The following is a 24,925-nucleotide window of genomic DNA, read 5'->3' as shown; positions in this document are numbered from 1 at the left end:
GGTCGACGGCGCATAGGTGACGGGGAGCGACGTCGGGAAGATGGAGATCAGTGACTTACTGAGAGGGGGCGGTCGGATGAAGAGGATCTTTGATGACGTGCTGTGTTGTTAAAGCGCCGAGAGTGGTGCAACGATCTTTGCATGGTGTCGCTGTGAACGAAAGGGCAGCGGCGGCACAAGCGAGCCACATGTCTTGCGTAACCGCAAGAATAGCAAATCGGGTGGTTGTCTGCGGTGCGCCACGGATTCAGAAACGCCACAATTGGCCGGAACTGGTGATGACTGAACAGGGACCGTTGAGGTAGCATAAGTGGGCTGTCAAGGTGCTCTGGCTGCAACGACTTGCACATGCGTCAAGGGTGCGGCCTCCAGACGTGGTGAACGAGCGAAAGGCAAAGCGTCAGCTACCTCATCTCGTATGACCTGCCTTATGGCCGGGGCTAGATAATCTGGGGCCAGAGGATGCGTTTGTGCTGGTTCGAGTGTGCTCGATGAAATGGAGAGCTGCCGAGCGACCTCCTCACACACGAACTGCTTTATGCGAGCCAACATGTTGTCCTGGTCTCCGAGAGTCAAGGCCGCGATCGAGTCACGTTGTTCCAGAGAGCGCCGTGTCAGGGTACCTTGCTTGTTTAATTCATCAAAACTCTGGCACAAGCTGATGAGATCAGCTATAGTTTGTGGGTCCTTGGCTAACAACATGTGAAGTGCATCGTCCCATATGCCCTTGAGGATTTGTTTGATTTTGTCGGCTTCGAGCATCGCTGGGTATACCCGCTTGCACAAGTCAACAACGTCTTCAATGTAGCTGGTAAAGGTCTCTCCTGGCTGTTGAGCATGCTCACGAAGTCATTCTGCGTGGAGTTTTCGCACAGCAGGGCGGTCGAAGACTTGCGAAAAGGAGATCTTGAATGAATCTTAGCTGGAAATGTCGGCTTCGTGATTGCGCAATCAAAGACTAGTGACGCCGGACAAGTAAAAGCTTACATAGGTCAGCTTAGCCGCATTGTCCCACTTGTTCACTGCGCTCACCTTGTGGTAAGTAGCCAGCCACTCCTCAACGTCTTGGCTGTCAGTGTCGCTGAAGATCGGTGGGTGACGCAGTGGCCACATGCCGGGACATGTTGAGGCGAGAACTTGCGAGGTATTGTCGGTGGAGTGTTCTTCCGGCATTGCTGGCACTGGATGTAAGGTGCGACACAGTAGTTCCAGCTTCGTAGACTACCCAGCACCTCCACCAAATTATAAGAGGGTTTATTGACTAAAACCAACTGCCTGATTCAAGAGGCGTCAGTCACTGTCACGAGCTCAGCTCTTCGTCGTAGTCGTCTTCTAGGTGGTCCGACTAGATACTGTATCTCTCCTTCTTTCCCACTATAATATATATATATATGTGACGCTACGATGACTGGGTGACGTGGCCTGGCTCATACGCCATGTTTATTCCTTTCTCACTTCTTCCTTCTCGGCTTCTATCTACCATCACTTCATCATCATAGCGTCACACGAGTCGGCAGGATGATGACCTGGCCACCGCTCATCAACCTCACGTCATTCACGAAGCCACCGGCAGTATGCCTCAACTGAATATCGACCACAGAAGAGGTGATCTCAGTCGCATGCAGTTCCCGGCATCATGACAGAACCATCTACTGACCTTCCCATCCCCAAGTACACCGGAACTGCGGACGATGGACCTGTACAGGACTGGTTCGACCTGTTCGAGTTCCACGCTACCGCTGCATCATGGTCGGAACGGGAGATGGTTACAAACTTCAGCGACTACGTGACTGGTGAGGCATTCAAATTTTACCTCATCCACATCTTCGAGAACGATGAGTCTTGGAAAAAGATCAAAGAAAAAATGATCACTCGTTTCAAAGAATACTATGAAGACCTGTCCATACCTCATCAGCGGAAGGCTTTTCAACTCGCCCATCAGAGTTACGCGAAGTCTTCCCGCAGTAAGCCTATTTCCCAAACAAGACCTCAGAGAAAATATACTACCATTGTACCGTCATATAACTCTTCCGAAAAAACGTCACGCATTCGAACACCGACCGGTAACTTGCACGTCGCAACAGACAAGGTAAAGCCTCCATATACCGAAAGGAATCTAGACCATTTCGCCAAAAGACAAAACCTAAAGCCGGCTTTCTCAAGAGCAATAAAATCGGCATTTCCAACGTGTTCACTGCACCACAACACTTCAGATTTTACTGAACCACCTGAATCCTTTGATGTTTCGTGTCACACACAAGGCCCAGACGGTTTCGAACGTGCGATCGAATTTCCGCTTGACGAGCTGGTGAATCCTCACAATACCAGCCCATACCCTGACGTTCCGGACCAGGGTCGTTCGACAGACATTCTCAGCCCAATCACGCTGCAAAAAGAAAAACATACGCCATCAGAACCGTCCGAAGCCATGTGTGTTGTGCTCCCATCGTCAAGTGATAACACACATAGGAGTCAAAGCACTACAGCAATTTTGAATCCACCAACGCCGGCGCGTTTTCAACTGACAGAAGCATTTACAATCAATGATGACTCACAGCCATCTTGGGAGCTTTCTCATCAGTCTGTCACACTGCTTTCATCGCAAGACAAGCCCAGCAGTACAGTATCGACTACCGACTGTCTACTGTCTACTGAACACTGAATGAACAAGGGTCGAAGTACTTGCAGCATTTGAGAGTCGGATGTCGTAGGCACGAAGTTCTCCGTCGTAGACGCTGCTTTCTGTGTCGTGGCTGAGACATAACGAGTGCTTGCAGCCTGCATGTGCGAGAACCGAAGCAGATGGTGTGATGACTTTGTTCCTTCATTGTACACGTGGTAGCTGTACGTCTCTTTCGTAGCTTTATGTAGTCTTCTCTCAGTTTGTTGAATCGTAAACACGGCGTTGAGAACTGGTGCAGGAAACTTTGTCGACGTTGCTTTCTGCGAAGATGGCTTAGGCATCGACTTCGTCTTTGCTTGTTTAATTGATGTTGTCTCTCATGATCTTTCAGCCACAAGTGTACTCGTGAGGAGGTTTCACTTGATCGTTGTTCTTGTTCGAGTAGCCGTTGCAGTTCTTGGAGTTCGTGGAGTTGTCTTTGTTGAAATCGCTCGTCTTCTTGTGAAAGTTCGTCAGATGGGCCTCTTTCAGGAACATGAGTCTGCTTTTCTTTAGATGGTGATGTGATCAGTAGATTGTCGGTAGTCGACACTGTACTGCTAGGCTTGTCCTGCGATGAAAGCAGCGTGACAGGCTGATGAGAACGCTCCCAACATGGTTGTGAGTCATCCTTGATTGTAAATGCTTCTGTCAGTTGACAATGCGCCGGCGTTGGTGGATTCAAAATTCCTGCAGTGCTTTGACTCACATGTGTGTTGTCACTTGACGATGAGAGCACAACAGACATGGCTTCAGGTGGTTCTGATGGCGTATGTTTTTCTTTTTGCAGCGTGGTTAGGCTGACAGTGTTTGTCGAACGACCCTGGTCGGGAACGTCAGGGTGGGGGCTGGTATTGCGAGGATTCACCAGCTCGTCACACGTAAATTCCGTCACACGCTCGAAACCATTTGGGCCTTGTGTGTGACACGATGTATCAAGGCATTTGGGTGGTTCTGTAAAATCTGAAGTGTTGTGGTGCAGTGAACACGTTGAAAATGTCGATTTCATTGCACTTGGGAAAGGCGAGTTTAGGTTCGGTTTTTTGGCCAAGTTTTCTAGATTTCTTTCGGTATACGGATGCTTTACCTTGTCTGTTGTGACGTGCGCGTTACCAGTCGGTGTTCGAATGCGTGACGTTTTTTCGGAAGAGTCATATGATGGTACGATGGTGGTATATTTTCTCTGAGATCTCGTTTGGAAAATCGGCTTACTGCGGGAAGACTTCGCGTAACTGTGATGCTCAGTTGAAAAGCCTTCCGCTGATGAGGTATGAACATGTCTTCATCGTATTCTTTGAAACGGGTAATCATCTCTTCCCTGATCTTTTGTCATGATTCGTCGTTTTCGAATATGTGTGTCAGGTAAAACTTGAATGCCTCACCGGAGATGTAGTCAGTGAAGTTGATGATCATCTCCCGTTCCGACCAGGATGCAGCGGCGGCGTGGACCTCGAATAGGTTGAACCAGTCCTGTACGGGCCCGTCGTCCGCTGATCCGGTGTACTTAGGGATGTCGAGCTCAGTCGATGGTTCTGTCATGGTGCCGGTAACTGTATGCGCCTGAGGTCACCTCTTCTGTGGTCGATATTCAGTTGAGGCGTATTGCAGGTGGCTTCGTGAATGATGCGAGGTTGATGAGTGGTGGCCAGGTCTTCATCCTGTCGACCTGTGTGACGCTACGATGACTGGGTGACGTGGCCTGGCTCACACGCCATGTTTATTCTGTTCAGCACTTCTTCCTCCTCAGCTTCTACCAACCATCACTTCATACGTCACATATATATATATATATATATATATATATATATATATATATATATATATATATATATATATATATATTAGTTATAAACTTCGAAAATAGTGCAGTATAGGAAACAAAACAATAAACTATTTATTTAATCCTAACAGTTTCGGCTGGTGGACCAGCCTTCTTCGGAGGATGTAAGTGAAATGGTACAAGTTCCCGCAGCAGAGGGTCACCCTCACAGTTTGAAGACCCTTCAAAACAATTAAAAAAAAAACGAGACAAACAAGCGAACGAGGTAGCAACAGACAAGAAGCAGAAGGAGAGAAACTAGAAAGGAGCGACGGAGAGCCGCCGCAGTAACAATGCCAAAATTACCCGCTCGTTTCCGGCGGCTCTCCGTCGCTCCTTTCTTGTTCCTCTCCTTCTTCTGCTTCTTGTTTGTTGCTACCTCGTTCGCTTGTTTGTCTCGTTTTTTTTTTTAATTGTTTTGAAGGGTCTTCAAACTGTGAGGGTGACCCTCTGCTGCGGGAACTTGTACCATTTCACTTACATCCTCTGAAGAAGGCTGGTCCACCAGCCGAAACTGTTAGGATTAAATAAATATTTTATTGTTTTGTTTCCTATACTGCACTATTTTCGAAGTTTATAACTTTTATTACGGTAGCCGGAAGAAACTCTGATCATCTATTTCATCTATATATATATATATACATATATATATATATATAAGCAGCATCGCCAAGGCCCGGCTCTCTCGGCTCGTGCTTCGGTTCGTTGCTGTGCCGATCGCTGGACGGTTCTTCACGCTGTTTCTTCGCTGTCTTTAACGACTAATAAACCTCCTCACATTTGGTGGAAGGTGCTGTTAATCCCCGTTGCTACACCCTGGAGCTGCGAAGCCGTACGCTACCGCCTGTCATGACTGACAACGCCACTACATCGACGCCTTCGCCCCAGTTCAACTGCCCTGGCCATCCTAGGCTACGGGACCCGAAGGTCTTCAGCGGTGCGGATGGGACCGACGTCGAAGACTGGCTTGAGCACTACGAACTGGTGAGCGCCAACAATAAGTGGGATGAAGCCAACAAGCTGGGCCACGTGATATTTTATCTCACTGGCGTCGCCGAATTGTGGTTTAATAGCCACAAACACAACATCCCCACATGGAGCATCTTCAAGACGTCATGTGCTGAAGTGTTCGGCCGGCCGGCTGTCCGCAAGCAGCGGCCAGAACAGCGCTTGCGCGTCCGCTCTCAGCAGACTGGCGAGACCTTTACCAGCTATATTGAGGATGTCGTCGACCTTTGTCGACGTGCGAATGACACCATGCCCGAATCTGACAAGGTTAAACACATCCTGAAGGGCATCGACGACGGCGCATTTCAAATGCTCTTGGCAAGAAATTCGAGCAGTTTTCCGAAGTCGTCAGCTTGTGTCAGAGCTACGACGAGTTGAAGAAGCAACGCACTCTGACTCGGCAGCCTCAGCATGGTGGTGAGTCACTGTCCAGTTTCGACACCCTGCCTGACAATTCACCGTTGCTTCAGCAAGTTCGAGCCTTCGTCCGTGAGGAAGTCACCCGCCAACTTTCCCTAGTGCCCTTCACTCACGAGACCACCACCCGTCTACCTGCGCCGCTTCGCACGGCTATTTCGGAAGAGGTTGCCCAAGCTGTTCCTGTTGCGCACCACGAGCCGCCTCTAGCCAGCCGTGTTCACTGCCAGCATGTCGCGCGTGCCTCCTGCCAGCGTGCCTCCTGCCAGCGTGCCTCCTGCCAGCGTGCCTCCTGCCAGCGTGCCTCCTGCCAGCGTGCCAGCGTGCCAGCGTGCCTCCTGCCAGCGTGCCAGCGTGCCTCCTGCCAGCGTGCCAGCGTGCCTCCTGTCGCCTATCCGCCAGCCGTGCAGCCTGTGGCCGCACCCCTAACGTATGCAGCGCAGCCTGTGGCTCCTCCTGTCGCCTGTTCGCAAGTGATGCAGCCTGTAGCAGCGCCGTTCACATATGCAGACGCTGTGCGTAGGCTTCCGCAACCACCCTACACCTCGCGCTCACAGCCCGCACACCCGGCTGCTTATACTGCACCTTGGGCGGCACCACCAGTCGCCAATTCTTGGAGGACGCCCGATAACTGACCGATATGCTACGCCTGCTTTACTCCTGGACACGTTGCCCGCTACTGTCGCCGTCGACCTCAAACGTTCGGTGACTATGTCCGATCGTCGCAACCCGGCAGCCAACCCTTCGCGCAATACGGGCCGGTCTCGTCACCTCGCTATGCCCCTTCCAACGACCCCGACTTCGTGACGCCGCGCACACCCTCTCCTCGTCGGCGATCGCCCTCCCCCATGCGTCGCCGGCCCAGACCTTCTGACCAGGAGAACTAAGCACCGCAGTTCCAGAGGCAAGAACTGCGCCATTTTCGAACTGTCTAAGCCCTCGCCCCTCTCCTGCTAATGTGGTCGCAGTAACTGTTGAAGGTTATTCTACTTTCGCCCTTGTAGACACCGGTGCCGCTGTTTCTGTTATTGCCGCTAATGTCTGCCGTGTATTACGTAAAGTCACGACGCCGCTTTCGGGACTGTCACTCCACACCGCAAGTGCACAGCAAATAACGCCTCTCGCAGCCTGCACTGCAAGAGTGTCCATCGAAGGCATTGTTTACATTGTGGCATTTATTGTCCTCGCTGTCTGTTCGCATGATGTCATCCTCGGATGGGACTTCCTATCCCGCCATAATGCCGTCATCGACTGCGCACGCGCTGAAGTTGAGTTTTCACCGTTTTGTGATGTTTCATTACTTGACGCTCTTCATCAGCCGCCGAAGTTGTTCGTGCATGAAGATACCAATATTCCACCTGAAAATTTCTCACTTGTTCCAGTTTCATGCAACGCCTACACTGACGCTACAGTCTTTTTTATGCCTTCCGATATCTTCACGAGTCGACGATCTCTGCCGCCGCCTTTCGCAACGATTGACCTTGCTGCCGGAAGAAGCAATATGTTCATACTCGACCCGCTTTCCACACCTGTCACTTTGCTTGCGGGGGAATGTCTCGGCCGCGTGCAAGATCTCGACCCTTCGTCTTTGGTTGATGTCCCGGATGACTACTGCGACCACCCAAAATCACGGTCGGCCCTCGAGGAGTCGTTAAGGATACGTTTTCCAGCGCCATCACCGACACCCTCACTCCCACCGACCATGCCGACCTGCTTGATCTTCTGCATGAGTTCCGGAATTCTTTCGATGTGTCCCAACCTCAACTAGGCCACACGTCGCAAGTCAAGCATCATGTGGACACCGGCCTACACCAGCCACTGCATCAAAGACCACACCGTGTCTCCACTGAAGAGCGCCGCGTCATCAACGATCAAGTCGAAGATATGCTTCGTAGAGACGTAATTCGACCATCTCACAGTCCCTGGGCGTCTCCTGTCGTCCTGGTGCGTAAGAAAGACGGATTTATCCGATTTTGCGTGGACTATTGTGGTTTGAATAAGATAACCCGCAAGGACGTATATCCTTTGCTGCACGTGATGACACCATTGACACCCTTCACGGAGCGGAATGGAATTCTTCTCGTCGCTAGATTTGCGGTCTGGCTACTGGCAAGTTCCAATGGCTGAAGCCGATCGCCAAAAAACTGCATTTATTACACCTGACGGACTATACGAGTTTAACGTCATGCCCTTTGGGCTTTGTAACACGCCCGCCACGTTTGAACGACTTATGGATAATACGCTACGTGGCCCCAAGTGGAATATGTGCCTCTGCTACCTCGACGATGTCGTGGTTTTCTCGCACGACTTTCCTACGCACCTCCTTCGCCTCAGGCACGTTTTGACTTGTCTGACCAACGCTGGCCTGCAGCTTAACCTGAAAAAATGCCGCTTCGCTGCACGCGAGCTCGTCATCTTAGGCCGCATCGTGTCGAAGCACGGCGTATTACCTGACCCAGCAAAACTTCGAGCAGTCGCTGAATTTCCCAAGCCGACGGCCATGAAGGAACTTCGCAGTTTTGTAGGCCTATGTTCATATTTCCGGCGCTTTGTTCGCAATTTTGCATCCATCGTGTCACCATTAACCCAGCTTCTTCGCGGTGAGGTGACCCTCTCCTCCTGGTCCCCTGCATGAGTCGTTGCCTTCACTACTCTGCGCCGTCTGCTCACCTCCCCACCTATTCTTCGCCACTTCGACCCGATGCCTCCTACCGAAGTGCACACCGACGCCAGCGGCGTCGAGCTAGGTGCTGTCCTCGCTCAACGAAAATCCGGCTATTCAGAATACGTTGTAGCCTACGCTAGCCGCACTCTGACGAAAGCCGTAACTATTACAGTGTGACAGAAAAGGAGTGTTTGGCTATGGTGTGGGCGCTTGGAAAGTTCCGGCCGTACTTATACGGCCGCCCGTTTGATCTAGTAACTGATCACCACGCGCTTTTCTGGCTCTCTACACTGAAAGACCCTTCTGGCCGCCTTGCGCGATGGGCACTCCGCATCCAGGAGTACGACATTCGCGTCGTATACCGCTGCAGACGCAAACCCTCTGACGCTGACGCCCTGTCCCGCTCACCTTTGCCACCAGATCCGACGTACGGAAACACGTGCCCCCAGACCTTGTCATCGTTAAATCTTAACTCAATTGCCACCGAATAACGTCGTGACCCGTGGATCGCATCTCTTCTCGAATATCTATCCGGTATGCCCAACCTTCCGGTATCTCGATCTCTCAGACGTCAAGCTTTCCATTTTGCCATCCGCGATCAACTTCATCGACGCAACTATTCTTCTGATGGGCGCCGGTGACTACTGGTCATTCCACGCACTTTAGGATCGCAGGTATGCGCCTCTCTTCACGACGATCCACAATGTGGCCACGCCGGGATGTTCAAAACATATGAACTCCTTCACCATCGCTATTACTGGTGCCGCATGTATTTGTGTAGTGCTGACCTGACTGCCAGCGACGCAAATCAACACCGCTACGTGCGACTGGCGAATTGCAGCCACTTCCGTGCCCTGCCAAGCCATTTGATCGCGTTGGCGTAGACCTCTACGGCCCCCTTCCATTGGCACCAGATGGCAATCGGTGGATTATAGTGGCGATCGACCATCTAACACGCTACGCCGAAATAGCCCCTTTACTGAGCGCTACCGCTCAGGATGTCGCCTCTTTCATTTTACGTCAATTTATCCTTCGACATGGCGCACCTCGAGAGCTCCTTAGTGACAGAGGCCGTGCTTTCCTCTCCGAGGTCGTCCAAGCTCTGCTTTCGAAATGCCACGTCATTCATCTGAAAACGACAGCATACCACCCACAGACTAATGGGCTAACGGAATGGTTTAACCGCACGCTGGGTGACATGCTCTCAATGTACGTGGCATCTAATCATAGCAACTGGGACCGTGTTCTCCCATACATCACATTCGCATACAATACTGCAATACAAACAACCACGGGATTTTCACCTTTCTTCCTTCTTTATGGACGTGACCCTTCCCATACAATTGATAGTCTACTTCCCTACCGTCCTGATGCTTCCGAATGTCCACCTATCTCCGATGCTGCTCGACAAGCCGAAGAGTGCCGCCAGCTAGCCCGTGCGTTCACCTCGGACGAGCAGCAACGCCAGAAAGAAAACCGTTGCACCTCTCTTCCGGATCCCAATTATGCCCCAGGGTCTCTCGTGTGGCTTCCATCCCATACCAAACTCCGGGACTCTCATCAAAACTTGTCCCCCGGTACGAGGGGCCTTACACCGTTTTAGAGAAAACCTCTCCGGTTAATTACCTAATTGAGCCAGTTTCCCGATCGGAGGACATGCGCCGGCGTGCACGTGACATCGTCCATGTTTCCCGCCTCAAACCGTATCATGAGCTTCTCCTTGAAACTTCTTGGGTCGCCAGGATGGCTCCTTTTTCAGCGGGGGCGATTGTGAAGAAGATGTGCCTGCAGCAAGCAGCATCGCCAAGCTCTCTCGGCTCGTGCTTCGGTTCGTTGCTGTGCCGATCGCTGGATGGTTCTTCACGCTGTCTCTTCGCTGTCTTTAACGGCTAATACACCTCCTCACAATATATATATATATATATATATATATATATATATATATATATATATATATACATACATACCTTGATGCCCTGACGAAGGCCGGTCCCCGGCCGTAACGTTGGCAATAAAGCATCGTTTTTCGTTTGCTCGTTCGCTTCTTCTGGTGACTTATAACTCGTTATAACTTGACCGGAATCTAGGAAGACTTTCAAGAAATATATATATATATATGTTTATATATATATATATATATATATATATATATATATATATATATATTAAAGAAGAGGAAGTACTCTGGCGCAGAGGCAGCAGCATCGAGTGTGCAGCAGCGGCTCGAGCTCGGAAATCGCGGCTGGTGCATCGCCTTCCAAGCCTTCCAAGCATCAACCTTTCTGCGTAATAAATCTCCTTTATAATTGGTGGAGCCGTGCCGGGTACCGTCCCTTACACCTTTCCGCTACCATCCTAGAACTCCGTTCTCGACGGCTACCTTCTGCTAGGCCGGACGCCGATCAGCAGATGCTTCCATCTCTTCCGGCCACCTGTCCAGGCAGTGTTCCTCAGCGGGAGCCTCCAATCTTCAGTGGAACAGATGACAATGACGTTGAAGAGTGGCTCTCGACTTTCGAACGGGTGAGCGCTTTGAACAGATGGACGGACGCGGACAAGTTGACACGCGTTTCGTTCTATCTCGCGGGTGTAGCCAGCCTTTGGCTTAGAAACCACCAGGCAGACGTCCGAACGTGGCCGCAATTTAAAACGTCGATTGTAGCAGTCTTCGATCGACCTGCCGTCCGAAAACTTCGTGCCGAGCAACGTTTACGCACACGTGCACGAAAAACGGGTGAAACCTTCACAAGTTACATAGAGGACGTCGTCGATTTGTGCAGACGCATGAACGCCTAAATGACGGAAGCTGAAAAATGTAAGCACATCCTCAAAGGGATTGACGACGACGCTTTTCAAATGCTCTTGGCGAAAAGCCCGACCACTGTTAATGACGTAATTAGCCTCTGCCAAAGCTACGATGAATTGCGGAAGCAGCGAGCTCTGACAAGACGTCCTCCAGCGCACGATTTGGCATCGCTGTCTAATGTGATCAGTGGTCATGACCACGCGTCACTAATAGCCGAAATAAAAGCATTTGTCCGCGAAGAAGTTGCACGACAGCTTTCCTTGGTGCCTTTCACACCAGAAGCTACCACAACTTTACTATCGTCTCTACGTGACGTCATTCAAGGAGAGGTTGCCGAGGCCTTACCAGCTGCTCGCGAGCCTAATCTTGTGGCTGCTCCTCTCACCTACGCCGCGGCTGCAGCCATGCCAACTCGCAAGGCACCTGCGCCTCCGTTCCAGCCTAGCGCGATCTATCCCCCAGCTCCAGTTCACTGGACCAGCACTAACACCGCCAACCCGTGGCGCACCCTCGATAATCGCCCGATATGTTACGCTTGTCGATACCCCGGACACGTCGCAAGGTATTGCCGCCGCCGGACGCATATCACCAATGAAAACCGCCGTGAGCCTTTCTTCCCGCTTGACTCCAACGCGTGATACGGTTCCTCCACTCCAATGCCAGCCTGCTACCAGGACGACCACCGCCCTCGGCCGGGACGTCTTCGCTCGCCCTCTCCACGCCGCCGCTCGCCTTCTCCTATGCGTCGACGGCCCGCACCTAACGAGGAGGAAAACTAGACGACGCAGTTCCTGAGGCAAGAACTGCGCAAGTTTCGGTTTGCCCAAGTCCTCATTTGTCACCTACCAATGTTATTGATGTGTTCGTCGAAAATATTCCTACTGTCACTCTTGTAGATACCGGTGCAGCTGTTTCGGTTATAGATGCTGGATTTTGTCGCTCAATTCGTAAAGTTACGACGCCTTTCTCCGGATTATCGCTTCGCACAGCCAGTGCTCAACCTGTTCAACCGACCGCAGTATGTACAGCCCGCGTGACAATTCAGGACGTTCTGTATACGATAGAGTTCGTGGTTCTTTCATCATGCTCCCATAATATTATTTTGGGATGGGACTTTTTGTCGCGTCATAACGCCGTAATCGACTGTGCTAGGGCTGAGGTCGAATTTCGCTCACTGGATGACCAAGCGTCGGTCGACACCCAGTTTGCCGCTAAACTTGTCGTTAGCGATGACACCTACATCCCTCCATGCTCTTTTGCGTTCGTGCCAGTTTCATGCAGCGCCATATCCGACGGCACGGTCTTCTTCACACCATCTTCAACATTCGTCGCCCGAAGAGCCCTCCCCCTGCCTTTTGCTGCTCTCGATCTTGTAGAAGGGTCAACTACAATTCCAATTTATTATCATGAGTCGTCGTCTTTATCCCTACTTTGTCACGAGTCCCTTGGCCACGTCGAGACAATCAGTTTTTCCAGAATTATATCCGTCCCCGATGAGGTACCTTCTACCTCCGTCTGTGAACTGGCTGTCGTCTCAGCGCCTGATTCAACGTCGGCAAACATATTTCAACCATTCATCGCTGCAGATTTGACATCTTTGCAGCGTTCACAACTCCTCACCATTCTTGAGAGCTACCGCCACTCTTTCGACGTTAAACAAACATCTCTCGGCCGTGCCTTAGCAGTAGAACACCACATCGACACTGGGTCCCACTCACCGCTGCGACAACGACCATATCGCGTGTCCGCTACAGAACGCCGCGTCATTGCTGACCTAGTAGACGACATGCTTCGCAGAGGCGTCATTCGACCTTCACAGAGCCCATGGGCGTCTCCGAGGTTCTCGTCAAAAAGAAAGACGGTTCTATTCGTTTCTGTGTCGATTTCCAGCGATTGAACAAGATCACGCTGAAGGATGTCTATCCACTACCGCCCATTGATGATGCTTTGGACAGTTTGCAGGTTGCAGAGTTCTTTTCCTCGTTAGACTTGCGGTCAGGCTACTGGCAGGTGCCTATGGCGGAGGCCGATCGCCCCAAAACCGCTTTTGTCACGCCAGACGGCTTATATGAACTCACTGTCATGCCCTTCGGACTTTGCAATGCACCTGCAACGTTCAAACGAATGATGGACAACATCCTGCGTGGACTAAAATGGAAGATATGCTTGTGTTACCTCGATGATATCGTGGTCTTCGCCCCTAACTTTGACACACACTTACGTCGCCTTCAGCACGTCCTTACTTGCTTAACTAACGCCGGTTTGCAATTAAACCTCAAAAAATGTCGATTTGCCATGCGTCAACTGAACATTTTGGGCCACGTTGTTTCCAAGGAAGGCATCCTCCCGGATCCGGAGAAATTGCGAGCTGTTACGGCGTTTCCTAAACCTGCCACCATCAAAGAACTTCGAAGTTTCAACGGCTTGTGTTCATATTTCCGGCGATTCGTCCGAAACTTCGCGTCTGTTATATCACCTCTCACGCAACTTCTCAGCAGCTGTAAAGACCTCTTATCGTGGTCCCCTGCCTGCGACGAGGCTTTCACCACCCTGCGACGGCTTCTTACGACGCCACCCATTCTACGCCATTTCGATCCTGAAGCTCCAACTGAAATCAACACCGACACCAGTGGTGTAGGCCTGGGTGCTGTGCTCGCACAGCGTAAACCGGAACATCAGGAATGTCTTGTGACTGGTGCCGCGCGAGCGTGCCGGAGCACGAGCGGCCCGTACCCGCGGAGAGAGACGATACGCACGACTGCTGCTCAGCTATCGAAAAGGGCCCCCCCACTTTATTCGGGGCAGAATATATATAATCTCAGGGGCGCCACATGCTAGTGGCAGCCGAACTAAATGACTGAAGGGTGGCGACCTCTACATCCCCCCCTTGAAGACCAGACGGAAGACGGAGGACGCCAGACACTGCACATCACAAGTTCAGGCGGTTCGGAGGCACAACACGGCGGCCACTACGTGTTCGTGTCACACCATCACTGCGGTCACTGTCTGCAGGGGGCAGTCCAAGAGAATCTGGTGGTTGCACTGTAGTAGTTCGCTAGGGTTCCAGAGGGGGCAGTGTTCGCTGTGGCTCCTGCTCCTCAGACGGCGTTAGTTCCACCCTTGGCGCAGGAGGTGCAAAAGGCACTAGGTGACGCCGGTTGCGCTGTAGGATGCCACCCTGCTCCGTTTCCACGACATAACTTCGTGGTCGGCGTGCTGGGCTAAGCACTGTAGCTTTGACCTGATCAGGTCGTACCCAGACACACTGGCTTGTTCGGAGCGATGACAGATCTTGAGCTCTGTGATGCCTGTTAAAGTCAGCGGCCTGTTTCTGCTTGTAGGCTGCATCTTTTCTCCTCACGTCTTTCCTCGACGGCCAGTGAGGACATAACTGGGAGTCCTGTTTCGGCACTTTGGTTCGAAGTTGTCGTCCCATCAAGAGCTGGGCTGGGCTGAAGCCATCGACTCCGGGGATGTCCCGGTAGCTGAGAAAGGCCAGATGAGGGTCTGTTGCTTTGCGAAACAACTCCTTGATGGTCCTGACCATTCTCTCCGCCTCTCCGTTCGATTGCGCATAGTGCGGGCTGCTGGTGACGTGGTCAAAGCCGTAAGATGCCGCCAATGCTGCAAACTCGCGTGAAGAGAACGGTGGACCGTTGTCTGATCTGACTTCTCGCGGAATCCCATGCCGGGCAAAGATGCTTTTGAGAACGTCGATGACTGCCTGAGCCGTTGTGCTCCGCAAGGTTACAACTTTAGGGTACCTGGAGTGGTAGTCCACCACCAAGATGAATGTCTGGCTGCGGAGGTGGAACATGTCCATGCCGACAAGTTCCCAGGGACGTCCAGGTAGGACCGTGGAGACCAGGGTCTCTGCAAGGTTCACCCGAGTGGAAGCACATTGCTCGCAGTTAGTTACCATAGAGGCAATGTCTGCCGAAATGCCAGGCCACCAAATGGACTCTCGAGCGAAGGCTTTCGTCCTGTTGATGCCTTGGTGCCCTTCGTGCAACAGCGTCAAAACATCCGGCCGAAGAGAATGCGGGATGACCATCCTGGTGCCTTTCAGTAGAACACTGTCACAGACAGAGAGCTCATCTGCTGCTGAGGCATACTGGGAGAGGTGCAGTGGCAGTTTGGACTTCTGTGGCCAACCATTCTGGCAGAAGGAGGTGAGGGCTCTGCATTCGCCATTGGACTCTTGTGCTTGTCGATCGTCCTCTGGGCTTAGTGGCAAGGCTTCTGACATGCCGCTGACCACTTGAGCTGCAAACAATTCCACGGTGTCCAGGGGGAGGGACGCCTTTTGGGTGATGCGTGACAAGGTATCTGCCGTAGCTAACAGCTTTCCTGGCACGTGGAGCATTCGGAACTGGTATCGCATGGTCTTTAACCTGAGCCTCTGTATGCGAGGCGGCAGCATGTCCAGCTCCGTCTTGCCGAAGAGAGAAACGAGTGGTAGGTGATCTGTCTCAACATCAAAGGTGATGCCGCGGATGAATTCGTCAAACAGTTGGATAGCCCATGCTGTTGCCAACGCTTCCTTTTCTGTCTGGCTGTAACGCTGCTCTATCTCGGTCATTGATCTCGAAGCAAACGCAACTGGGCGGCGCTCTCCAGAGGGCTGTGTCTGCAGCAAGACTGCGCCCAGTCCGAATGAGCTTGCGTCAGCCGAAACTGTGGTGGCGTATGATGGATGGTACTTGGCCATGCAACGGTCTGATGTCAGGAGTTCCTTGATTTTCTCGAATGCAGCATTTTGTTCATGCTGCCACACCCAAGTCGCAGACTTGTTTAGAAGCGCTCTGATGGGAGCTGTGACCTCTGAGATGCAAGGCAAAAACCGGGCAAGATGGTTCACCATTCCTAGCAGTCGCCGGACACCTGCGATGTCGGTTGGAGTCTCCATGGCTTTGATTGCTTCGACCTTGTCTGGACTTGGCCTGATGCCTTGTGCTGAAACGATGACTCCTAGGAAGGAGACTTCGGAGACACCAAAACGACACTTGTCTTGGTTCAACGTGATGCCTGCTTTTGCAAGGCGAGACAGCACCTGGTTCAGTCTGGCATCGTGCTCCTCGCGGGTGCGCCCAAAGACCAGAATGTCGTCTATCATATTGGCGACTCCTTCCTGGCCCTCCAGGATCCTGGCCATCTGTTTTTGGAAGTATTCTGGCGCGGAGGTGATGCCAAAGGGGAGCCGGCAGAAGCAGTATCGGCCAAATGGGGTGATGAACGTTGTGAGCTCTTGGGAGTCTGCAGATAGTTTAACCTGATGAAAACTGGCTGTTGCATCCAGCTTGGAGAAAACTGTTGCGTCGCCAAGGAGGCCAAGGACTTGCTCTACCGTTGGTAGGATGTGGCGTTCCCGAAGGACAACCTCGTTCAGCTGAGTCAAGTCAACGCACAGCCGGTAAGAACCATCGGCTTTCCGTACTACAACGAGACCAGAGCACCACGGGGTTGGGTTGTCGACTCTGTGGATCACGCCTCCTTCCTCCAGTTTGTCAAGCTCGTGACGGACGACCCCGCGTAGCGGGATGGGAATCCTGCGAGGCACACTTAGGGAGAAGGGTACGGCGCCAGGTCTCAGAAGGATAGTGTACTCGTCCTTGAGGGTGCCCAATCCCTAGAAGAGCTCAGCACGCAATGTTGCTTTCGGAGTCTGAAGTTCGTCGAGAAACTTTACAACTTCCAGAGCTTGAAGCGCCGGCAGTCCAAGAAGAGGTACGGTGAGAGACTGGATCACGTACAAGCGCTGAGAGCTCATTTTCCCGTGCCACCTAAGTCTCGCCATGTACGAACCCAGCACGCGCAGCGGCTGACCGCCAGGTCCGGTGAGCAGGCTGTTGACGGGGTCGAGCTTGGCCGGCAATTCAGGGAAGTCGTTCGGAACGGCGGACACCTTGGCTCCGAAATCGACCTTGAACTGCGCTGTGTAGTTGTCAACGGTGATGACGACGAACTTTGCCGCGGCGAGCGTCCCGACAGCGTGTAGCTGAATGGAGCCGAGCTTCTGTTTTGCCTGCCGCGCGCGGCACACTTCCGCAAAGTGTCCTTTCTTTTTGCAGAAGTTGCAGACGGAGTTTCGAGCAGGGCAGTTAGAACATGGATGTAGCGCGCGGTTGCAGAATTCACATGTTGACAGCTGGCAGGAGCGCTCTGCTTTCCGCGGGGGCGAAGGCCGCTTATCGTAGTTGCGGCGGCGAGAGGCGAACTTCTTATCTCGTACGGCGTCGAGGTGTAGCTCGCGGGAGTGCTCTGCGCAGTTTTGAGGCAACGTTTTTTCTTTGTCGGCGTCTTTTGATTGACGGGCCTGCATCCATGCTTCTTTGAGCGTCAACTTCGCGTTCCGGCAAAGCTGGTCCGAAAGGTGCGAGTCGCGGAAGCCGACGACGAATCTATCGCGTACAAGCCTTTGCTCCACCTCAGCTGACGGATAGTTGCACCGCTTCACCATTCTACACAGTTCGGCGTAGTAGGCGTCGACGCTCTCGTCGGGTAACTGAACACGCCGGTGAAAACGCGACGACTCGTACAGTTCATTCGCCGGATGCAAGAAGTGGTCGGTGAAGCTGGCGGCAACTGCTTGAAATGAGGCGAGTGATGCGGTGTCGAGCGAGAACGTCTCAAGAAGGGGGCGGGCCTCCGGCCCCATGCAGTACAACAACGAGTGTACCTGCATGTCGCCGGATGCTTGAGTCAGGCCGGAAACGCCGGCGTAGTCCTCGTAGCGGCTGAGCCATGCTGGCCAGGTTCCCGGGTTCACGAAGTTGAATGGTGCGGGCAGCTGGAGGTTGAGGCTGAGCTTTTTCGACGCCACTCCGTCGAGGGCCATCCTCGTGCGGTACGGGCGAGTTCGGGATGAGGGGGCGTTACGCAGCCACTTCTGACACCATGTCTTGTGACTGGTGCCGCGCGAGCGTGCTGGAGCACGAGCGGCCCGTGCCCGCGGAGAGAGACGATACGCACGACAGCTGCTCAGCTATCGAAATGGCCCCCCCACTTTATTCGGGGCAGAATATATACAATCTCAGGGGCGCCACATGCTAGTGGCAGCCGAACTAAATGACTGAAAGGTGGCGACCTCTACAAGGAATACGTCGTGGCATACGCTAGTCACACACTTACCAAGGCTGAGAGCAACTACAGCGTCACAGAAAAGGACTGCTTGGCCATTGTGTGGGCCCTTGGAAAGTTTCGCCCATATCTATATGGTCGTTCTTTTGACGTCGTGACCGACCACCACGCGCTGTGCTGGCTTTCGACGTTAAAAGACCCATCTGGCCGCCTCGCTCGCTGGGCGTTGAAAATTCAAGATTACGACATACGCGTGGTTTATCGGTCAGGACGGAAGCATGCTGACGCCGACGCACTTTCCCGTTCCCCCCTGTCCGAGAATGCCACAGCTGACTCCGCTTGCGATTCCACGTTGTCATCGCTTGACTTTGACACCATTGCTATCGAACAACGCAATGACCCGTGGACTGCGTCTCTCCTCAATCATCTCTCCAACACTTTTGAACTCCCAAAGACGCGAACGCTTCGGCGCCAAGTTCCACACTTCTCGATACGTGACACGCTTCTCTATCGACGTAACTACGCACCAGAGGGACGCAAGTGGCTGCTCGTCGTTCCACAAACCCTGAGGTCGCAGATTTGTTCCTCTTTTCACGCTGACCCACAATGTGGCCACGCAGGAGTCTTCCAAGACCTACGAAAAGCTTCGACATCGCTACTACTGGCGTGGCATGTATACCTTCGTCCGCAACTTCGTCCGCTCTTGTGCCGAATGTCAGCGCCGAAAATCTACACCACACGCCTCTGCGGGTGAACTGCAGCCTTTACCGTGCCCTTCCCGACCCTTCGAACGGGTTGGAATAGATATTTATGGGCCACTTCCATTGACTCCGACTGGCAACAGGTGGATAATAGTTGCTATCGACCACCTAACGCGCTATGCTGAGACCGCTGCTCTTAAAACGGCTACAGCACAGGAGGTTGCCACTTTCCTACTGCGTCATTTTGTGTTGCGTCATGGAGGCCCTCAAGAACTCCTCAGTGACCGCGGCCGCGCCTTCTTGTCCGAGGTCATTGAAAAATTGCTCGCTGAGTGTGCTATTGTACGTCGCACATGTACCGCTTACCACCCACAAACCAATGTGGCTACCGAGCGCTTTAATCGTACTCTCGGTGACATCCTATCTATGTATGTGACGCCTGACCACTCTAACTGGGACTTAGTTCTCCCATTCATTACATATGCCTATAATACGGCAACGCAAGCGACAACAGGCTTCTCCCCTTTTTACCTCCTCTACGGCCGTCACCCCTCCCACACCATTGACACCATTTTGCCCTATTGACCAGACGCGTCCGAGTGCCTACCGATCTTGGACGCCGCCAGACACGCAGAAGAATGCCGCCAGTTAGCTCGTCGCTTTACCTGCGATGACCAAAACAGGCAAAAAGCAATTCATGATGCCCAGACCTCAACTCCCGTTTTTCTTCCGGGTTCTCTTGTTTGGCTGTCAGTGCCGCATCGCACACCTGGGCTCTCTTCCAAGCTTCTGCCAAAGTACGATGGGCCATATCGTATTGTCGAACAAACTTCGCCAGTAAACTACCTCATTGAGCCTCTTACGCCACCATCAGACTTGCGACGTCGCAACCGCGAGGTTGTACACGTCCAGAGGCTCAAGCAATATCACGGTTCAACGCCGCCTGCCCAGGACTAAGTCGCCAGGATGGCTCCTTTTTTCTCCGGTGCAGAGGCAGCAGCATCGAGTGTGCAGCAGCGGCTCGAGCTCGGAAATTGCGGCTGGTGCATCGCCTTCCAAGCCTTCCAAGCCTTCCAAGCATCAACCTTTCTGCTTAATAAATCTCCTTTATAATATATATATATATATATATATATATATAGAGAGAGAGAGAGAGAGAGAGAGAGTGAGAGATACACCCTTGTTGAGTGTTGAAGGCAAGGACAAGGTGACAATGTCTTGTAAAGTAACAGACTGACTGTTACTGCTGGTATTATCTTGCTGCTTGCATTAGGGCAGCATTTTCTGGTTGAATAAAAATATAGAATAAAAAATTGCAAATAGATTTGTAGTGCTCCAAGTGATATGAAACTCTATCTTTCCTGCTCTAGAGCTGTTTTTAAGCACTATATTTCTGCCCTGAAAATCGCTACAAATTGGCTGGACTACCACTGCATCATTACAACAGTCTTATGCTGTAGCTGTATTTGATTATACTCCATAGACCCAGATACAGAAATTTTGAATTCTAGTTGTAAACAAATTTTTTTTTAAAGCTCATCCTTGTGACTTTTTCAGCAGAGATGCCCTATCATAATAAGATTCACAAAATCATAAGCCATCGAATTTCCCGCTTGACAAAAAAATGTTTTATTGTAAATGAGGGAAGAATTACTGTGGTGACTTTACTATGGATATTGATGCACTTTTGCTTTCTTGCATACATGTAGTTTCTTCTATATTTGGAAATGCTCCTAGTGAAGCTGACCCAGTGACTTTAATAACAAGAACAGTTTTAAAGACAATAGTCTTTCTTGGAGACCTTCGACGAAAAACTTTTGGTCTTTCTGTCTGTCTGCTCATTTGTCTTTTTGTAAGCCTTAACAATACCTCAAACAGTCGACCTCATCTCCAGCGCCCACCAATATTGCTCAATATGCAGCGTTCATACTTTTGTAATTGTCAAATAAAAAGCGATCATTTCGCATATCTGAGGTACCATAATAATACGTTGATGTTTTGTATGTGTGCCTTTATACTAGAGAAGGCACACACAAGTAGTTCTAAGGACCGTAGCGTTGAACACGCTACGGTCTTTACACGAACAGTGCAGCGTTGAACACGCTGCGCTTACAGTGCAACGCGATGCTCAAAAAGGAAAGTGTTACCAACGCTTTGCTAAAATAACACGGTGGTGGCAGATGTCCGTTGCTTTGCATTCTACAACCTATCGCCTCCGAGAATGGCTCGCATCTTTTTCCTTAGGCGCGCACGCCTTCTTTTATTTTCAAAAATAACTGCCAGATGGCGCTCGTGTCTAACGTGCCTCGATGTGCTTGTTCGCCTCCGCTGCACGCTCGAGGCACTTCAAAGCGCCTCAAGATTGATTGATTGATTGATATGTGGGGTTTAACGTCCCAAAACCACTATATGATTATGAGAGACGCCGTAGTGGAGGGCTCCGGAAATTTAGACCACCTGGGGTTCTTTAACGTGCACCCAAATCTGAGCACACGGGCCTACAACATTTCCGCCTCCATCGGAAATGCAGCCGCCGCAGCCGGGATTCGAACCCGCGCCCTGCGGGTCAGCAGCTGAGTACCTTAGCTACTAGACCACCGCGGCGGGGCAAAGCGCCTCAAGAATACCATTCACCGATTTTCTTGCACAGAACATCAAATAAATGTTTTGTTCACTCTCTCCAAACGCAAGACTATCGTCTTTCGACGACATTTGCTGTGTAACATGCAGATCCAGGGCCATTTTTTTTTTTACAGCATTAGTGTTTGGTATGCTACCCATCGTGTTGGGCGGTATAAATTGGCGCTTTTGGCAACTCTTTCTTAAACATAAAATTGTTAAGGCAAATGACATATACAAATTCAGGTTGTTACAATCCTATATTAGCGCAAACAGAGGGAAACTAGACGCATTCCTAACACTTGCAAATCTTGAACATACACAAACCATTTACTTCCATGGATATAAATCCTGGTGGAAAATTCTATTATCTCGCACCAATTACGGCACCCTAAGACTTAGCCACATGCTATCTACTATATTGAACTCATACGAGCAGCAAGACATAAAAATGGACACATTAAACAATATCGATGTGCAAACACTATTCTTGTAGATTTGTACTGTTTACATAGGTCACTCTGTATTGCTTTGCATCATTTATTGTGTACCTTTATATATTTTTTTCCCTATTATTTCTTTTGTGTAACCTCATTGTGTACCTTTTCCTTCTTATGTATGAAAGCGATGATACATACTTTACGAATTACTGTGCTCATGTGTTTATTAAATGTTCCTTTTTGTTTGTATACCTTGGCCTGTCACATACTTTGTCTTCTGCTTGAATTGTTTCCTGCTCTATATTTGTTTTTTTTTTTTCAATTTATTGTATTTCGTTTTCACCCTGTCATTGCTGACGTATGGGGGACGGTGCTTAGTCAAGCTGCAATAACTGCAGCTTTTTTGCCGTCTCCCCATTTTTCGCCATTGTAGCTGTTTTGGTGAAAATAAAATAAAACTTCGGCCTAAATGTAAAGGACACTGATAACTATTCAAAGACGATAGTCTTTCTAGAGGACCTTCGACGCAAAAATTTTAATCTGTCTGTCTGTCTGTACATTTGTCTGTCCAACCTGAACAATACCGGGTACTCCGAACGGCACTAGCCAATACCCCAAACGGCCAACCCCATTCGCAGTGCCCACCAATGTTGCTCAAGATTCAGCGTTCATACTTGTGCAATTGTCAATTAAAAAGCAATTATTGTGCATATCTGAGGCACCATAACAACACTTATATATTCTGTATGGGCGTCTTTTACTAGAAAAGGCATACATAAGTAATTTTAAGGACCGTAGCGTTTATCACGCTGCTCTGACTATGTAATGCTTGCACGAAAAGGCGAGTGTTTCCAACGCTTTGCTAAGACGGCACGGTGGTGGCACCTACCCGGCGCCTTGCGTTCTACACCTTATCACCTCTGAAACGGGTTTGCACGCTCGTCTCGGAGCCATGCGCTTCGTTTTCCAAAACTGCCAGATAGCACTCATGTCTCACGTGTGACGCGACTTGATGCGCTCATTCGCCTCCGCTGCACGCATGAGGCACTCTAACGCAGCGCCTCCAGAATACCATTCACCAGTTTTTTGCGCAGAACATCAAATAAATGTTTTGTTCACGCTCACCACACGCAAGACTATCGTTTTTCGACGACATTTGCATATTAACATCCGAATACGGGGCCAGTTTTTTTTCTTAATATGCCTCGTTATGTTTGTGACATTTCGATCCCCAATCATACAACTAAGACAAGCTCTGATTTCCAATTTTCACAAAGGCTATCATCTCCTCTGACTGACTGTCGAGCACCGCTCGGAGGATTCTCCTTGGGGAGTCGTACACACATGCGAGGTCAGTAAAATTCCTTCCTCATAGACTGTGTGTACTTTTATCACTTCTAGTATTCAAAAAAGCTGGTTTATTTTTTTTTCTCAAGAGATAAGCCCATTGACCGCTACGCACAGTTACAAAATCCATTTAAGGGATTGTTCAGTGTGATTGCAAGCGTTATGAAGTGTCAGGCATGGCATGTTTGCTCATGTGAAGAATGAAACAGTGACTGTTTCATAAGTCTTGTATTATTTGATTCAGTTTTTTTTCTTTTTTTGTGTGTGTGCAAAACTTGAAAAGTCTCTCTTTCAGTGGTGGTTGTTCTGGCATGTCATCACATGGGACCATGTCTGCGTGGATGGGCATAGATGCATTAAAATTGTATCTCGATACGGTAAAAAATACTTGGGCACGAGGTATTTAAAGTACACAAGTGAGATACTATTACCAAAATTATTGTATGCAATTGTCACGGATTTGAGGGGGTTGAGATGATGGGCTCAAGCCAAACCCTGTTAACAGCAAAACACATTTATTAAACACACCACTGCTACCTGAGCAGTTATAATACTTGGAGGGTTCTATCATTCTAGTCTTCTCATAACTGAGGCACTGGGCGCCGCTTTTACTTGACTTCTCTTCGAGAGGTTAATAGCCGTAGCCTGTGTTGGTTTGCATCTAGGTCAGTGATCTTGATGCTCTCAATGAGTGTTTCCTTCTTTGCCGTTGTCGTGTAGTTGCCAGTCATTGTGAATGCAGAACATCCTTGTTTACGTGACATAGGCCTCTAATATTACGCCTATGTGGCAGTCTCGATCTTCAGTACAAGAAGCCGATGTGGCTCACGTGGACTGTTCTCGGCGGCTTGCTTTTTTTATGGGGGCAGCAGCGAGGCCCACCGTTCCACTGTGTCTTTGGCAAAAATTAATGTCAGGTATTACGAGAAAACATAACCCTTGGAGGTGTGAACTAGCCGGCACAGAAAATGATCAGCCTTCGATGTTTCGAAGAATTGCAAGTTCTTTATATCTCATTTTCTGTATGTTCTGTTTATACGAAAACTTGCTTAACTCGAAGATTTCTTGTGGCCCCAGTGGCTTCGAATTAACGAGGTTTTACTGTATTCTATGTCATGCATAATGTGCACAAACATGCTTAGGGCTCACAGGTTCAGGCTGACAGGCCTCGTCTGACATCACGGGATCTGCCCAATGTGCGCAGGATACCAATTGAGTACACGATGACTAATTCGCTTGTTTTGGAGAATGCGTAGGGCCTGCGGGGCGAATCTACTTTTGGGGAAGGACCAAATTGTGCATCTGTATTCACTATGAATGACTTGCTCATTGTCGTTCATCATTGCGAGTGCAATCTCGAC

At 50.5% G+C, this 24,925-nt stretch overlaps 2 protein-coding genes across 11 annotated transcripts in view; one reads left to right on the top strand and one right to left on the bottom strand.

The window, feature by feature from the left end:
* The window catches only part of LOC119167762 (glutaminyl-peptide cyclotransferase), an 823,023-nt gene that overhangs the window by 111,487 nt on the left and 686,611 nt on the right, over positions 1–24,925 (bottom strand). The window lies entirely within an intron of this gene.
* The window catches only part of LOC119167760 (uncharacterized), a 310,115-nt gene that overhangs the window by 104,737 nt on the left and 180,453 nt on the right, over positions 1–24,925 (top strand). For all 3 annotated transcript variants that reach the window (XM_075865242.1, XM_075865241.1, XM_075865243.1), the window contains one exon: positions 23,495–23,568. In XM_075865242.1, the coding sequence (XP_075721357.1) occupies positions 23,495–23,568 (74 nt within the window). The remainder of the gene's footprint in view (positions 1–23,494; positions 23,569–24,925) is intronic.

The sequence above is a fragment of the Rhipicephalus microplus genome, chromosome 6 (genome assembly GCF_043290135.1).
Source record: "Rhipicephalus microplus isolate Deutch F79 chromosome 6, USDA_Rmic, whole genome shotgun sequence".
NCBI lineage: Eukaryota > Metazoa > Arthropoda > Arachnida > Ixodida > Ixodidae > Rhipicephalus > Rhipicephalus microplus.
This window is presented reverse-complemented; position numbering and strand designations above follow the sequence as displayed.